We start from the raw sequence: 18,258 nt of genomic DNA, 5'->3' as shown, positions 1-18,258 counted from the left end.
TTTGCCATTTTCTGTGAAGCAGCCATAGTCACTATGCAAACAAATAAGCCAATAGTGAGATAAACAGATATTTACTACTTGTTATTCTGAAATAAATTCAAATTACTTAAAAGTTATAAATCAACACAAAGAATACCGAGCATACCCTCACATTTTTTCCTGAAGCATTTGAGAATAATCTGCAGGTATACTCCCTTGCTAGTAAATAATTCACTATGTATTTTATGTTTTAAGGACACTCTCTTATATAGCTGTACTACAACTATCAAAATCAGGAAATTATCACTGATACAGAATTATTATTTAAACTACAGCATTTAAATTTCACCAATTGTCCCATTAATGTCTTTGACAGCATAAAATAAAGCTGAGAAAAAGATATTAGCCCTATTATCCCAGAAGCTCTACAAACTCCAAAGAGGATAAATACAAAGAAAACCTCACTTAAGCAGATCATAGAAAAACTGATGATACCCTGAAACAAAGAGAAAAATCCTACGAGTACAAAGGAGAGGGAAAAATCAACTCACTACCTTTAAAGCAACAGCAGTGAGACTGACAGCCTTGCATTATCCAGGAAGCAATAAAAGTAATCATTTATAATAAACTCTAATAAATTGGTAATGTATTGCCTATTTAGTGAAATAGTAGGGTCAAAATTCTGTCTGAAAAAGTTTCAAAACAGAATGATGAGAAAATGGAGATAGTATTAAGATACTTTGAGTTTTGCCATAAAAAAGAACAAAAAAATAAACAGAATGGATTTTTAAGATGAGTGATATGAGGTCAGGAGACGGAGACCATCTGGCCAACATGGTGAAACCCTGTCTCTACTAAAATAAAAAAATTAGTTGGGCGTGGTGGTGCATGCCTGTAGTCCCAGCTACGCAGGAGGCTGAGGCAGGGGAATTGCTTGAAACTGGGAAGTAGAGGTTGCAGTGAGCCAAGATTGTGCCACTGCACTCCAGCCTGGCAAAAAAGCAAGACTCCATCTCAAAAAAAAAAAAAGATCAGTGATAGTATATCATACTTTCATGCTGATGGGAATGATCCAGTAGAGAGAGAAATTGTGTTATGGTAGGAAAGAGGGAACGACAATCGGTGCTAAATCTGTGAGTGACAGGAATCAGGTTTCGGTACAGAAATAAATGAACTAATCAACTAATATCCAAACTACTAGGAAAACAAAGACTCTGTCCTTCTACTCTAATTCTCTGTGATGAGAGTCTAACTCAAATTTTCCCCTCCAGAACTTGTCACTTTTCACATCTTTAACATAAACATCTCTACCCATATTCCTTCATTCCTCTGACCTTACCCTGAATATCCATGTGTCATCTACTTACCTGACTCATTAAGCTTTCACTGAAACTCATTTGTCTGTGATCACTGTCCAAATCCCATTCAGTGTCCTCTAGATTTGCAAAAGTCACTTTTCTTCTCATTCCCATGCTTTGCAATCAATGTAAAACCATAAAACCTCCTCTTTAACTTAAGCACATCTCCCATTACGCGTTGGTCAGTTCTATCTAACTTACTTACAGTGGCATCTATCATTTAGGTTACCTAAGCATTGTTTTAACCAAGAGTACCACTATTCCTTCCATGACAAATGAACAAGTATAAATAGATGGCCTACTTTTCAGCTCTATTTCAGATAATTCCCTTACACAATCACAGAACATCCTGTGTGTGTATGTGCATGTGTGTGTGTGTATCAGGTCATAAAATTCACTATGCCATATGTTATATTCTAAGCCAAGAGTCCTCACAAAGTAATGAGTTTCCAAAAACTAAAATGAATAATCACAAAATCACAATGTTGTTAACACTAGACCAGAAAACTTCAAATCTAATATTCTTTACTTCCATAAACATTTCAGCTCTACTATGAATTTTACCAAGTTGGCTCTTTTGTATTTAGCATATATACATAGACACACATTCAAAGAAAAAGCCACTAGCTGAAGACTTTGATTTTATTCTTAATTCCGATACTTAATAAGCAAAAACATTATAACCACTCATCTTACTACAAGATCTGATTGAAAAACAGTTTTCATTGTAAAGCACAGATGCTTTTTGTAATATATGCTGAATGGACTCCTTTCAGTAAAAACTCAGAAATTCTAATGATTTTTAGTAATCCAATTCTTATAAAAATGTCAGTAGTAATGTAAATAAAATAGTTTTAAGCATTTTAATCTCTGTATCAGGGTTTAAAATGCAATAAACGGTTCTAAGATATTTCATAAAATAGATGTCTATATCAAACAGTGTTTTTTTAAACCTAGGTTCTTTTCTTACAGGAGTATTTTCATCCAAAGTCACAGTGTGCCACCTAGTGCTGTATGGAGCTTTGACAGAGGCCTGTTCAAACGCTTAACGTTTCAATTAAAAGTATCAATATGAGTCCTGAGTGGAAGTGTTATGTTAAAATATTACAGTACATAATCTAAGTTTAGAATAGTCACCAAAGAGGCTAGGTACTTCTAAGACTTGCTCTCAGAGAAAGAAACTTCTCTTAGGTTTAAAAAATCTAAATAATTTCCATTTTAACAATTTTCCCCATAATCTTGAAAAAGTTACAAGTGCTATTTACTAAATGTCCATGGATCTGCCTCCACAAAACTTTCTACTTTATACAAGTTCCTCAATATCCATTCATACCACTACTTGCCCATAAAATGAAATTCCTTTATCTTTTTTCCAATGTTTTTCATCTTTCTGAATAATTCAGAGAAGAACCTTTCTTTTCAATTCCCACTACTAAAGCCCCTAATATTTTGGGTAGTACGAAGACAAGATTACTCATTAAGCTTACCTGAGAAACCATGTAACTAGTACGACGTCCCTAATAGAAAGATAAGCTGGAATCCTGTTCAATCATTTATGATAACTTTATCAGTTTTTACCGATATTTCACACCATCTAAAGGTAAAACCACAGATGAACTAAGGATGGCTACACTATTATAAGGGGGAAACAACTTCTATCTTGCATGAGCTACTCTGTTCCGGAGTCTCTGTTATAGCTCACTAGCCTAAATCCTAAATAATATATCAAGTCTTATCGAGTCTATCTCCTAAACACAACTGGAGAATGTAAATCCACTACCACTGCCCTAGTCCAAGCTATCATCATCTCAAACCTAAATTATTAATACTGTATAAGTCTCCATGACAGAGACTACCATATGCACCAAAACCACTTGCTTTCTTTCCTGTCACAAAGGTAGACACCTTTCAGTCTTTCTTGCAGACAGATGGCCATGTGACTAAGTTCTGCGTGCTAGAATATAGGGGAAAATTAGATAAGCTAATTCCAGGCCTGGTTTATCTTTTTAAAAGTCTCCTGTATCATTGACTATGCTCTTTCCCTCAATTCCCCACTTACTGGCCAGATGAACAGAACCTAGTAGGACTCTCTAAAGAATGATGGAGTCAAAAGATAACAATAAATTCAGTCCCATCAACATGTGAAAGGTCACATGCTGAATACCTACAATGAACTATTAAGTGAACAACAAATAAGCTACTAATCTGTTGGTACCCCTTCTGGTTATTGAAACATAAAGGCCATCCAAATTGGAAAGGAAAAAGTCCAATTAGCCTCCTTCGCAGATGACACCTTTTATTTAGAAAAAGATAAAGACAGCCAGGTGTGGTGGCTTACACCTGTAATCCTAGCATTTTGGGAGGCAGAGGCAGGAGAATCGCTTGAGTCTTGGAGTTCAAGGCTGCAGTGAGCTATGATTGCACCATTGAACTCCAGCCTGGGTGACAGAGTGAGACCTTGTCGCAAAAAAAAAAAAAAAAGAAAGAAAAAAAAAAGAAAACCTAAAGACTCCACCAAAATCTGTTAGAACTGATTAACAAATTCAGTAAAGGTACAGGATACAAAATCAACATGGAAAAACCAACAGTGAACAAGCCAAAAAAGAAAATCAAGAAAGCAATCCCATTTACAATAGCTACAAAGAATATAAAGTATCTTGGAATCAATTTAACCAAACAAGTGAAAGATCTAGACAAGGAAACTTGTAATACATTGATGAAAGAGAATGAGGAGAATATAAAAAATGGAAAGATATTTCATGCTCGTTCAATGGAAGAATACTATAAAAACAACAATACTACCCAAAGCCATTTACAGATTCAATGTAATCCATTATCAAAATATCAATGATGTTCTTTACAGAAACAGAAAAATCCTAAAATTTATATGAAACGACAAAATACTCCAAATAGCCAAAACAAACCTAAGCAAAAAGAATAAAGCTGGAGACATCACAGTACCTAACTACAGTAACAAAATCAGCATGGTACTAGCATAAAAACAAACACACAGACCAATGGAACAGAATAGAGACCCAGAAATAAATTCATGCAATTACAGCCAACTAATCTTTGACAACGTTGACAGGAACATACACCAGAGAAAGAACACCCTATTCAATAAACGGTACTGGGAAAACTGGATAACTTTATGCAAAAGAATAAAACTAGATTCCTCTCTCTCACCATACACAAAAATCAAATCAAAATGGATTAAAAACTTTAATGTGAGATCTGAAACTATGAAACTACTAAAAGAAAACTTAAGAGAAATGCTCCAGGTTTTGGTAAAAAAAAATTTTGTGTAAGATCTCAAAAGCATAGGCAACAAGAACAAAAACACAAACGGGACTATATTATAACTAAAAGACTTCTGCACAGAAAAGGAAACAATCAACAAAGAGACAATCCACAGAATAGGAGAAAATATGTGGAAACTACCCATCAAATAAGAGATTGATAACGAGAACATATGAGGAGCTCCAACAACTCACTAGCAAAAAACAAATAATCCAAATTAAAGATGAGCAAAAGATCTAAATAGACATTTCTCAAAGGAAGATATACAAAATGGCCAACAGATATATGAAAAAAGACACATCGCTAATCACCACAGAAATGCAAATCAAAACTACAATGAACTATCATCTCCCCCAGTTAAAATGGTTTTTATCAAAAGACAGGAAATAATATGCTACCAAGGATGTGGAAAAAGGGGCACCCTAGTACACTACTGGTGGAAATGAAAATTAGTATGCCATTATAGAGAACAGTACAAAGTTCCTCAAAAAAAAAAAAAACTAAAAATAAAACAACCATATGATCCAGTAATTCCACTACTGGGTATATATCCAAAATAAAGGAAACTAATATATCAAAAAGATAGCTGTACCCCACGTTTATTGCATCACTATTCACATTTATGGAATCAACCTAAGTGTCCATCAACAAATGAATAAAGAAAATGTATTAGATATACAAAACTGAGTATCATTCAGCCATGAAAAAGAATGAAATCCTGTCATTTGCAACAACATAAATGGAACTGGAGGTCATTAAATAAGCCAGACACAGAAAGAGAACTATCCCAAGTTCTCCCTCATATGTTGGAGCTAAAAAAGTGGATCTCATAAAGATAGAGAGTAGACTGGTAGTTACCCAAGGCCAGAAAAGGTAGTGGAGGTGGAGTGGGAGGGAATAAAAAGAATTGATTCATGGGTATAAATATATGGTTGGAGAGAAAAAACAAGATCTAGTGTTAGATATATCAGTGGGGTGACTATAGTTATAATACTTTTCTATACATTTCAAAATGGCTAAAAGAGAATAATTTGAATGTTTCTAGTATAAAAAGACATATTCAGGTTGATGATATAACCAAGTATACTAATTTGATCTTAACAAATTATATGACTGTATTCAATTATCACATGTACCCCCCAAATTATGTACATCTCTTATACAGCAACAAAATAAAATAAATTCTTACTGGGGATACTAGAAAACAAGTCCAAAGACTAAAAACCAAGAAAAAATATAAAAACTGGGAATATACCTACACATGAGACAAGCAATGTCATCAGAAAGCGATTTTAAAATACCTCTAATTAATATGACCTGAAAATAAAAGGATTAAAATTTTCTACAGAAAACTAGATTCCTTAAAAGAATCAAGTAGAAATTGTAAAACCTAAAAATAGAAAAACTGAAATTAGTAACTCAATGAATGGCTTTAACAAGAAATTAATGAATTAGACTAAAATACCGAGAATGAAAACAGAACAAAATAGAAAAGAGCAAAAGAAACATAAGAAATTTTTAAAAAGGTCAAACATAGAAGCAAAAACTGAAATCTAAGGAAAAGAGAAACAGAAAATGGGATTAGAGCACAGAAAGGCTGGGAACTTTCCAAAATTAACAAAAACAGATCATACCACAAATCAATAGGTATTATGAATAAAATTGTGAATTTTTTAAATAAGAAGGTAAAATACAAAGACAAACTATAGGCATATTAAGGTTAAAAGTACTGACAACCAAAGGGGAAAAAAAGGCCTTAGAAGTAGTCACAAATAACCTCAATAAGAATAAAACTTACAAGTGACTTTCTATAAGAAATAAATGCAAGTCAATAAAATAATACCTTCAAAGTGAAAACAGTAAATAACTGCCATGCAGAAATATGTGAAAATATCCATTAAAAAACTAATTAAAAATGAAAATAAGAGGCTGGCACGGTGGCTCAAGCCTGTAATCCCAGCACATTGGGAGGCCGAGGCAGGTGGATCATGAGGTCAAGAGATCGAGACCATCCTGGTCAACATGGTGAAACCCCATCTCTACTAAAAATACAAACAATAAGCTGGGCATGGTGGCGCGTGCCTGTAATCCCAGCTACTCAGGAGGCTGAGGCAGGAGAATTGCCTGAACCCAGTAGGCGGAGGTTGTGGTGAGCAGAGATCGCGCCATTGCACTCCAGCCTGGGTAGCAAGAGCGAAACTCTGTCTCAAAAAAAAAAAAAAAAGAAAAAGAAAAGAAGTTTTTTAAAAACACAGTCACCTGGGAAACGAGGGCAGGAGGGGATCTGAATGGGAATTGGTAACTAATTACCAAATCCAAGGAACTGCTGGCTTTATGTATTACAATTTGCATTTTTCTTTTTTTGAGACGGAGTCTCGCTCTGTCACCCAAGCTGAAGTCTCGCTCTGTCACCCAAACTGGACTGCAGTGGCGCTATCTTGGCTCACTGAAACCTCCACCTCCCAGCTTCAAGAATTTTCCTCCCTCAGCCTCCCGAGTAGCTGGGACTATAGGTGTACACCACTATGCCCCGGTAGTTTTTGTATTTTTAGTAGAGATGGGGCTTCACCATGTGGCCAAGCTGGTCTCAAACTCCTGACCTGACCTCAAGTGACCTTGGCTTCCCAAAGTGCTGGGATTATAGGTGTGAGCCACCACACCTAGCACAATTTGCATTTTTATGAGCAAAATATTACACAGATTCTTAAAAGCTATATGATATACCTTTTCATTAAAAGTACGTATTTTGAAAATTAAAAATAAATGAGGAAAAACAAAAAATGAAATTCACATGGATGTTCTAGAAGAGAAATAAAATATTACTGAGGTTATGAGCTCAATAAATGTGTTTAACCACAAACTAGATACAGCAGAAGAAAGGGTAAGTGAACTGGAAAATACAACAGTAGGAAATATCTACATGAAACACAGAGGAAAAAAGAATACACAACAGAAAATAAATATGAGTCATAGTGAAAAAAATCTTAGCTGGTACAAGAGAAATTGGAACAGAAAAAAATTTGAAAGGGAATGGCTTTAAAACTGACAAAAATGTATTAGTCAAATTCTCCCAGAAGCTCTACAAACCCCCAAGCAGGATAAATACAAAGAAAACCAAATATAAATATATCACAGAAAAACTGATGAAAACCTGAAACAAAGAAAATATTAAGAGTGTACAGAGAGGATAAGAGCTCATTACCTTCAAAGGAGTGAAAATAAACCTCAGCTGATTTTCCAACAGACATGATGTCAGTAAACAGTGGAGCACCTTTAAAGTACTGAAAGAAAATTATTGTTTTCTAGTATAAAAAGCCTTGTACGTATAGGCAGTAAATTCTCCATTTTAATAAGCATAAAATATGCTTATTAAACACACACACACAAAAAAAGTATTCTAATCTAGTTTAATAGTATAATATAGTATAATAATCTAGATTTGCATGCAAACCTACATTCTACTATTATACTATATTATGTACTATATTATACTATCATACTATGTTAATACACTATATTAATCTAGGTTGGCATGCAAATGAAGACACCAAAAAAGGGCAAAAATATGAATAAAAGAGTATGAACACAAACTATATGAAAGGACTATAACCTTATGAAATTTTAAAGACATGAAAAACAAAGTATATGACAATTTCACAAAAGGTAGAAGGGGAGTAAGCAGAATTAAAATGTAATAAGGCCTTTACATTCTCCATGAAGTGAAAAAAGTAACAATTTATAATAGACTCTAATAAATCAATAAGAAATGCTGGGCCAGGCACAGTAGTTCACATTTGTAATCCTAACACTCTAGGAGACTAAGGTGGGAGTATTACTTAAGGCTCAGAGTTCAAGATCAGCCTAGGCAATTGTCTCTACAAAAAAAAAAATTATTTAAGCCAGGTATAGTGGCACCCATAGTTCCAGCTACTCAGGAGGCTGAGGTGAGAGGATCACCTAAGACCAGAATTTCAAAGCTGCAGTGAGCTATGATGGCTCCACTGCACTCTTAGCCTGGGCAACAGAGGGAGAGGGAGGGGGAGAGGGGGAGGGAGAGAAGGGGGAGGGGGAGAGGGGGAGGGAGAGAAAAGAGAAATGTTATAATCTCTAGGGTGCCCACTAAAAAAAATAATAATAATATATAAATAACCGGCTTATAGGAAGAAATAGAAAGATATACTGCTAGAGTATATATAAATAATGATACTTTTAGAAAAAGGTTTATCAACCAGGAAAACATAACAATGTCAAATGTGCACATATCTAATAATGTACAAGCAAAATTGAAATAGAGAAAGCACAATTATTTTGGAAGATTTTAACACACTCTTTTAGAAGCTGGTGAAACAAGTAGACAAAAGAGCTAAGTAACCATACAGAAGACTTGAACAACATAACTAACAAGGCTGATCAATCTGACATATCCAGAACCCAGCACTCAGCAATGGCAAAAATATATTTTTTCCAGGTGTATGTTTTCCAAACCGTCAATATCCTTAGTCATAACTCAGGTCTCACTAAATTTCAAAGTACAGAAAGTACAAAGAAATATAACCTGAATAATCCCCATGTGTTTGGAAGTTAAACAATACATTTGTTTTATTATTTTTTTTTTTTTTTTTGAGATGGAGTCTCGTTCTGTTGCCGAGGCTGGAGTCCAGTAGCTCGATCTTGACTCGCTGCAGTCTCTGCTTCCTGGGTTCCTGCAATTCTCCTGCTTCAGCCTCCTGAGTAACTGGGATTACAGGCACCCATCACCATGCCTGGCTAATTTATTGTATTTTTAGTAGGGACAGGTTTCACCATGTTGGCCAGGCTGGTCTTGAACTCCTAGCATCAAGTGATCCGCCCACCTCAGCCTCCCAAAGTGCTGGGATTACAGGTGTGAGCTACAGCACCACACCAAGCAATACATTTCTGAATAACTCGAGGATCAAGGAAAAAAATCACAATGGAAACTGTATTTTTAGTTCAATGATAATAAAATGATGGCAGGTTAATACAAGATGCAGCTTAAAGGAAACTTCATAGCTTTAAAGGACATGTAAGAAAGAAAAAAGACTAAAAATAAATTATCTAAGTCTCTATTTCAAGAAGTTAGTAAAAGAGCAGCATGTTAAGTCCCAAGAAAGAAAGGAAATAATAAACAGCAAAAAATCAATATAATACAAGACTAACGTGAGATACAGAAAAATCAATAAAACCAACAGTGAATTATTTTAAAACACTCATGAAATGTACACTCCTTGTCAAGAGGAATCAAGTAAAAAGAGGACAAGGCATAAATAGTATCAGGAATTGAAAAGAAATATCACTACAGATCCTAGAAACCTCCAAACACCAAAAAGGCAACAAAAGAATATTGTAAATAAAATTGTATCTGGTCAATCACTGAGGCTCATGCCTGTAATCCCAGCACTTTGGGAGGCCAAAGCAGGAGGACTGCTGCTTGAGGCCAAGAGTTCAAGACCAGGCTGGACAACATAGCAAGACCTCTCTCTACAAAAAATCAAAGTTAAAAAAAAATTAGCCAGGCATGGTGGCACTACCTGTAGTCCCAGCTACTCAGGAGGCTAACTAAGGCAGGAGGATCCCTGGAGGCCAGGAATTCAAGGTCTCAGTGATCTATGATCACGCCACTACACTCCAGTCTGGGTGTGACAGGGTGAGACTCTGCCTCTCAAAATAATAATGATAATAATTAAATAACATTGTAGCAATAAATTTGTAAATCTCCAGGAAACAGACAAATCCCTTGATCAAACCTTGGCATAAAAGACCAAACCTTGGCATAAAAGAAAACAGAAAATCTGAATAGTTACTAAAGAAATTGAATCCCGCAAAAGAAAATCCACGATCAGATAGGTTTCACTGGTAAATTCTCCTAATCATTTAAGCAACAAATTACATTAAATTTTCTAGACAATAAAGAAACTCATCTGATGAGGCCTGCAAAACTCTGATATAAGAACCTAATAGATCCATGCAAGAAAGGTAAATTACAATTCAGTGTCTTTTAAGAGAAAAGATGTAAAAATCATATATATGTATGTGTACAAGCACACACACGTAGGCCAAGCACAGTAGCTCACACCTGTAATCCCAGCAAAACTTTGGTAGGCCGAGGTCAGGAGTTCAAGACCACCCTGGCCAATATGGCAAAACCCATCTCTGCTAAAAACACAAAAATTAGTGGGCGTGGTAGTGCGTGCCTGTAATTCCAGCTACTCAGGAGGCTGAGGCACAAGAATTGCTTGAACCCAGGAGGTGAAGTTTGCAGTGAACTGAGATCATGCCACTGCACTCCAGCCTGGGTGACAGAGTGAGCCTCTGTCTCAAGACAAAAGCAAAAAAAAAAAAAAAAAATACACACGTATGTATACACACACATTAATACATGTATGTACACACACACATAAACATATGTACAAATTGAATTCAAGTAAGAGAACATAACCCAGCTGGATTTATTTCAGGAATACTAGGCTGATTTAACATTTTCAAATTGATGAATGTAATTCACAGAATTTATTAATCTGTTAATAAATTTATTCACAGAATTATATAATATTAACTGGGATTACAGGCACCCACCACCATGTCTGGCTAATTTATTGTATTTTTAGTAGGGACAGATTTGACCATGTTGGCCAGGCTGGTCTTGAACTCCTAGCATCAAGTGATCCGCCCACCTCAGCCTCCCAAAGTGCTGGGATTACAGGTGTGAGCTACAGCACCACACCAAGCAATACATTTCTGAATAACTCGAGGATCAAGGAAAAAAATCACAATGGAAACTGCATTTTTAGTTGAATGATAATAAAATGTTATCATTTTATTCGGATGTACCAAATAGACTTGGCTAGGTACACCAGCTCACACCTGTAATCCCACTTCAGGAAGCCCAGTTATTCACAGAATTATATAATATTAACAGAATAAAGGAGAAAAGCCTTATATTTACATCGACAGATGGAAAGAAAAGTATGTGATAAAATTTAATATTTGTTTATAACTTTTGAAATCTTAGCAAACTATACCATATTTAATGGTATAAAATTGAAAGAGACAAGGATGTCAACTACTATCACCACTTCCATTCAACATTTATGCTGGAAGTTCTAGCCTGTGTAATAAGATGAGAAAAAGAATAAAACACAGAAATTACAAGCTGAACCTAGAGCAGCTTATTATACTAGGAAGTATAGAAATGCTCCAAGAATAATATGGATGTACCAAATAGACTTGGCTAGGTACACCAGCTCACACCTGTAATCCCACCACTTCAGGAAGCCGAGGCAGGGTAACTACATGAGTCCAGGAGTTCAAGACAAGCCTGGGAAACATAGGGAGACCCTCACATCTCTAGAAAAAATTTAAAAAATTGGCCCAGGTTCCCAGGTACTCAGGAGACTGAGCAGGAGGCTCGCTTGAGCCCAGGAAGTCAAGACGGCAGTGAGCTGTAATTGCGCCACTGCACTCTTGCCTAGGTAACAGAGACCCTGTCTCAAAAAAAAAAAAAAAAATATCCAAGAGCCAGCTTAAAGTCTCCCACTGGCTAATCTGGGACAATCTAAGTATCAAAATAAATAATGATATTAGATTACATTAAATAAAATTAACAATTAGAGTCCAGACAGATAACTGAAGAGAATGTAAGCCTCTTCCTTATAGATCTTTAACTAATAAGTTAATCATTAATGGATTCTAAAACTAGTTAGTGACAGTCTGATAAGGTACTATTTACAAAGCCTCAAAGTGCTTCTCCACAAATTACTTACTAATATAAAAAGAGAAAATAAACTTTAAAGTAAAAATCTTGATACTACACTACATTAACCAAGTGATCAAAGTTAACAAGCAGGACAAATTCACATCATATACCCCCTAATGTGATGTACTGATAAGGAAACATCATCATTCATGTGATATCCTGCCCAAAATGCAAAACCTGAATCTAATCATGATGAAACATCATCTAAGTTGGGGAGTCATTCTTCAAAATAACTGTTCTGTAATCTTCAAAAATGGCAATCAAGCAAGAGAAAGGCTGAAGAATTGTTCTAGATTAAAGGAGACCAAACAGACTCAGCAACTAAACGGATCAAGAAGAAAACAACTATAAAAGACATCATTCAGGTAATAACGAATTTTGAATATCAACTGTGGATTATACAGTAATATTGTACAAACGTTAAATTTTCACATTTTGATCACTGAATTGTGGTCATGTAAAAGAATGCCCTTAATTCTTAGGAAATATACATTAAAGTATTTAAGGATAAAGGAGTATGTTGGCTTCAAATACTCTCAAATGGTTCAGGGAAAAAAAGTGATACGCATATATTCACATATCTGTGCAGGCAGATGTGTGTATATGGATATATGTATATTTATAGATGTTTGTGTGTTTTATACATACAAAGAGAGAAAGAAAAGAATAAAGCTAATGGGGCAAAATTAGCAATTGGTAAATCTGGCAAAAAGATATACGAGAATTCCTCATAGTCTTCTCACAATCTTTCTTAAATTTGAAATTACAATGAAATTAAAAGTTACCAAAAATGATAAAGGGGAATATTTTCTTGTAGAAAGAAATATCTTAAGACACAAAAAGCACTAATCAGAAAGGAAAAATTAACCAAACTTCATTAAAATTAAGAACAGATCCTATTCAAAAGACAGTATTAGAAAATGAAAAAGCAAGCTGCAGACTAGAAGACATATGCATAAAAGTGCCAAAGGTGTTATTACAGTCAAGGTAAAAACTCCTTAAATCCATTGCAAAAAAAGAAAGCCACTGAGTCAAGGCCAGGCATGGTGGTTCATACCTGTAATCCCAGAACTCTGGAAAGCTGAGACAAGATCATTTGAGCTCAGGAGTTTGAGACCAGCCTGGGCAGCATAGTGAGACTCTGTCTCTATTAAAAAATAATAAAAAGAAAAGGAAGAAGACAAAGTCAGACACTGACTCAAAAAAGAAGTCTACTGGGTCAATAGTAAAATGAGCAGGAAACTTGAGAAGGCACTTCACAAATGATATCTAAATGGCCAATAATAAAATGAAAAAGTACTAAGAATCAGTCATCAAAATTACTTAAAAAAATTTTTTTAATAAATAAATGATTATACCATGTACTGGTGATCTGAGGCAACTCCTCCCATACACTACTAACAGGAAACGAAACTGGTAGCACCACTTTGGGAATCTGGTACTATCTAGATCTAATATATAACCTGGCCTCCAGTCTCATCTCGTACTATTCTTTTCCTGCTTTGCCATGCTCCAGTACCACTGACTTTCATTCAGTTCCCCATAAGCACCAAGCTCCATCCTAACTCTGGACATTTATACAGAATTCTTTCTTCTCTGTGGGGTATAGTCTGCCCCTCTGTAATGCATTTATTGGCTTCTTCTCTAGCATTCATTCTCTACATCCTCCTTTCCTAACAATTCCATTTTGGGGGGGGTCCCTTGTGGTTCTAGATAAGCACATTTAGTCCCTAACTCCAGGGTGCAGCACATGACCTTGCCTAAGCCAATCTACTCTCCTAGCCACAAGTGATCCAGAGGTTAGCATGTGACCTAAGGTGATCAAAACTGAGAGGATCTCAGATCTTTTAATGGAATGTTAGAGAAAAGACTCTCCTACTGGCCATATGTTAGGGACTATACACCTTTGGCAACTACTGCTAACTATCTAGGGATCATAAAGACAACAAGCCTTAAAATACTGGCAACAAGACAGAAGACAGAGTAAGTGGAGGAAAAGCAATCAAATTCTTGATGACATTGTTGAGCCACTGGATCAACTCTTACCTGAAGCCAACTCTACTTGCTACCAAAAGCATCCTAAAAGAATATTCCTCTTAGCCCAGCCAAAGCCTAATGATCTTTCGAATTCCAACTTAAATGTAACTCACTAAGGCTAGCTAAGGTTTCTTCAACCCCCAGACTTGGCCAGGACTCTTATATACTCAAACCAATGTGTACTCTTTTCTAACACTTACCACAATTATATTTTAAATCATAAACTTAATGTGTTTACTCTGTCTTCCCATTAGACAGTAAGTTTTTGAAGGACTAGGTTTTGTTCACTACTCTATTCTCACTGTCTAGGATGGTGCCTGGCACATAAATATGTTGTGAATAAATGAATGACTGACAGCATGATTTTTTAAAAAAAGCATAAATAAATGAACATTATTGGGAAATGAGGTGTTCTACGTAAACTGATAACCAAAATTTGTCCTGCTAAGCACAGATTCTTTTTGGTTTTATTGTTCTGTATGAAAATCTCTGAACACATTTTCTTGACCTCTGAAACAGAATCTACTAAAGAAACTTACTTGTTTCTTGATAACTTCAGGTTATCACTATGAACAACTTCTGTATGATACTATAATTTAATTATGCCTCAGAAGTTATGAAAATACAAAAGATAGTTATCCTAAAATAAATGGGCCCAGACAAAAGTGTTAAAAATTTTTTAGTTCTTTACTTCCTAATGATTAAGTAGAACACAAAAGCTTAATTCTTAATTATTTTCTCCTCTTCCCCAACAGGCTATTAGCTGTCAATTCTTATTTGGTAGGCTTACAGGAAATGTACTATCACAGTTCTGAATAAGGAACTCGAGAATTCTTCAAGTACAGTGAATATACTTTCAGTGTGTGGACTATCTGTTGTGTATGATCATAGGCATTTTTCATTTACTTTCAGGTTTTTGGCCACATTCCTCTTAGAAGCACAACTGGCAGATAAGGAAAGCTTTACTCTATCTTACTTGCTAGAGTTTCAAAACAAAGATCAATAGGAAATACTATGCAGCTACAAAAAGAAACGAAGATCTCGAACACTCTAGGATATACTGCTAAGTGAAAAAAAAAAACCTCCCAAGATACTAAAATATATTATCTTCAGGCTCAAGAAAGAAAAACACATATATATACATATGAATGTATACACTCTTTTTGAAAATATAAAGGATAAATCAAACACTAATAAAAATGATTACCCACACACCCATTAAAATGGCTACTATAAAAAAAACAAAATAACAAACGTTGGTAAGGATGTGGGAAAACTGGAACTCTTGTACACCATTGGTGGGAATTTTTTTTTTTCACCAGGAGTAGACAAGTGTGTGAGGATAAAGGGCTGATACCAGTCTCAGCTCAGGGGCAGGGCGAAGAATGCAAGGTGGAGTACATGGGAGACAGGTCATGGGCAGAGCCCCTGGCCTGGATGATTCCTTTTGATCTATTGATAGGCTTGCAAAATCAGTACTGGGATGATGATCAGCAGAATGGTCCTGATGATGCCCACGATCAGGGCCCAGATGTTCAGGCACTTGGTGGTGGAGGCATAGGCCTGGGCCCCAGTCAAGTCACCAACCATCTTCCTGTCCCTAGACTTCATGGAGTAGGTGAATGCTATAAAGCCCAGGCAGCAGCAGTTCATGAAGAGGGTGTTGAACAGGGACCAGACGACATGGTCGGGCACAGAGGTCTTGCTGCAGATGTGGATCATGGTGGATGTCGGGGGAGCAGGGTTGTGGGGTGCCCCCAGCACATCCATCTCATGCTCCTCCTTCCGCATCTCATAGTTGGGTGGACGGTCGGTGTTGGTGGGTGTGAAGAAGGTTTGGACAGTGTGGTTCATGCTGTCCAGGGAAGACCAGCCGTGGTGGGGTTGCTGGGATGGTTCTCCCATTGCTGGAATTTTAAATGGTGCAGCCACTACAGAAAACACTACGAAAGTTCCTCAGAAAATTGAAAATAGATTTACCGTATTATCCAGAAGTTCCACTTCTGGTTATGTACCCAAAATAACAGAAAATGGTTATTTACTATTTTTTTATTTATTTTTTGGAGGCAGAGTCTTCCTCTGACACCCAGGCTACAGTGCAGTGGCATGATCGCAGCTCGCTGCAACCTCTGCTTCCTGGGTTCAAGCAATTCTCAAGCCTCAGCCTCTCATGTAGCTAATCACCATGCTAGCTAATTTTTTATATTTTTAGTAGAGCCAGGGTTTCGCCATGTTGGCCAGGCTGGTCTCAAACTCCTGACCTCAAGTGATCCGCCTGCCTCGGTCTCCCAAAGTGCTAGGATTATAGGCATAAGCCACTGTATCCAGCCGGAAAGCAGAGTCTTGAAGAGATATTTGTATACCCATGTTCACAGCAACATCATTCACAATAGCTCAAAAGGGAAAACAGCCCAGTGTCTGATAAATGGGTAGGTAAAATGTAACATACACTAACAATAAAATATTATCCAGTCTTAAGAAGGAAATTCAGACATATGCCGCAACATGGATGAACCTTGAAGACATTATGCTGAATAACATAAGCCAAACATAAAAAGACAAATACTGCATGATTTCACTTATATGTGGTACACAGAGTAGTCAAAATCACAGAGACAGCAAGTGGTACAGGAGCAAGGGGTGACGGGAAATGGGAAGTTATTTTTTAATGTATACTAAGTTTCAATTTTGCAAGACAAAGTGTTCTGAAGATGAATAGTGATAGCTGCATTACAATATGAATACACTTAATACCACTGAACTGTGCACTTCAAAACGGTTCAGATTGCAAAGGTCATGTGTATTCATATAATAAAAAAAGAATTTAAATTTAATTTTAAAATCTAAAAAAAAAAGAGAGGGAGAAGAAATAGCGGCTCATGCCTGTAATACCAGCATTGTGGAAGGCCAAGTCAAAGCGAATCGCTTGAGGTCAGGCATTCAAGACTAGCCTGGGCAACAAAGCAAGACTATACTACTATAAAAAAATAAAAACTTAAAGATTAGCCAAGCGTAGTGGCATGCACCTATAGTCCCAAGCTACTGAGGCAGAAGCATTGCTTAAGCCCAGGTGGTCAAGGTTGCAGTGAGCTATGATTGTGCCACTGCACTCCAGCCTGAGTGACAGAGAGACCCTGTCTCAAGAAGGAAAAAAAAAGACATTAAGAGAAAAAAATCTGTCAACTTAGACTTCTATCCTCTGTAAGACCATCTTTCAAAATTAGGGCAGATTAAAAAAAAAAAAGGAAATCTTCTGGCAAACAAAAGCATAATTTATGACCAAAAGACCCTCTCCTCGCTGTAGAAAATTCTCAGGATATAGCAGACAAAAAGAAAATGACTCCAAATGACAGATATGAAAAATCAAAACCTTAGAACTGAGAAAGAGCATGAAGCAGGGAGGGATGAGATAAGAGCACACAGATAGATGCTCTCCTGCTCTTTCAACCAGAAGAAGGGGCTCTGCCCTGAGCCTCACACTTTAAAAACTGCACCTATCAAAAATATCAAAATCCAAAAGTAATCAGAAACTAATTGAATGAACACAAATTAAGAGAGAGGGACTCACAAACTAAACTTGGTCCCCTCAGGCCAGACAATAAGAGGAGAAGGAAGAAGGCAAATCAGCCTCTGTGCTGGAAAAACCAGAGCAAAAATATCCACTTTTGATTAAGGTTAGTCACCCCAGCTATCCCAAAGGAAGTATCCAGGCAGACTGGGCTCCCTGTATACCTGGATTCCTTCCTCCTCCTCAATCTGTGTAGTTTAAGAAGATATTTGGAATTGCCTGAAAAATCTTGAGTTAGAAAA

General features: G+C 36.3%; 1 protein-coding gene and 1 pseudogene across 50 annotated transcripts in view; both read right to left on the bottom strand.

Annotated features, from left to right (window-relative positions):
- The window catches only part of SCAPER (S-phase cyclin A associated protein in the ER), a 550,606-nt gene that overhangs the window by 512,280 nt on the left and 20,068 nt on the right, over nt 1-18,258 (bottom strand). For 13 of the 50 annotated variants that reach the window (XM_078333930.1, XM_078333946.1, XM_078333929.1 and 10 more), the window contains one exon: nt 13,469-13,558. The exons of 29 other annotated variants lie outside the window; for them this stretch is intronic. In XM_078333930.1, coding sequence (XP_078190056.1) covers nt 13,469-13,507 — 39 coding nt within the window. In that variant the 5' untranslated portion in view covers nt 13,508-13,558. Of the gene's footprint in view, nt 1-7,839; nt 7,919-13,468; nt 13,559-18,258 lie in introns of all 50 variants that reach the window. 8 more of the 50 variants (XM_078333966.1, XM_078333965.1, XM_078333968.1 and 5 more) reach the window with 1 other exon arrangement.
- LOC118144827 (interferon-induced transmembrane protein 3 pseudogene) lies at nt 15,756-16,494 on the bottom strand (annotated as a pseudogene).

Source organism: Callithrix jacchus, chromosome 8 (genome assembly GCF_049354715.1).
Source record: "Callithrix jacchus isolate 240 chromosome 8, calJac240_pri, whole genome shotgun sequence".
Lineage (NCBI taxonomy): Eukaryota > Metazoa > Chordata > Mammalia > Primates > Cebidae > Callithrix > Callithrix jacchus.
The sequence above is the reverse complement of the archived record's forward strand: the minus strand, read 5'-3'. Positions and strand labels throughout refer to the sequence as shown.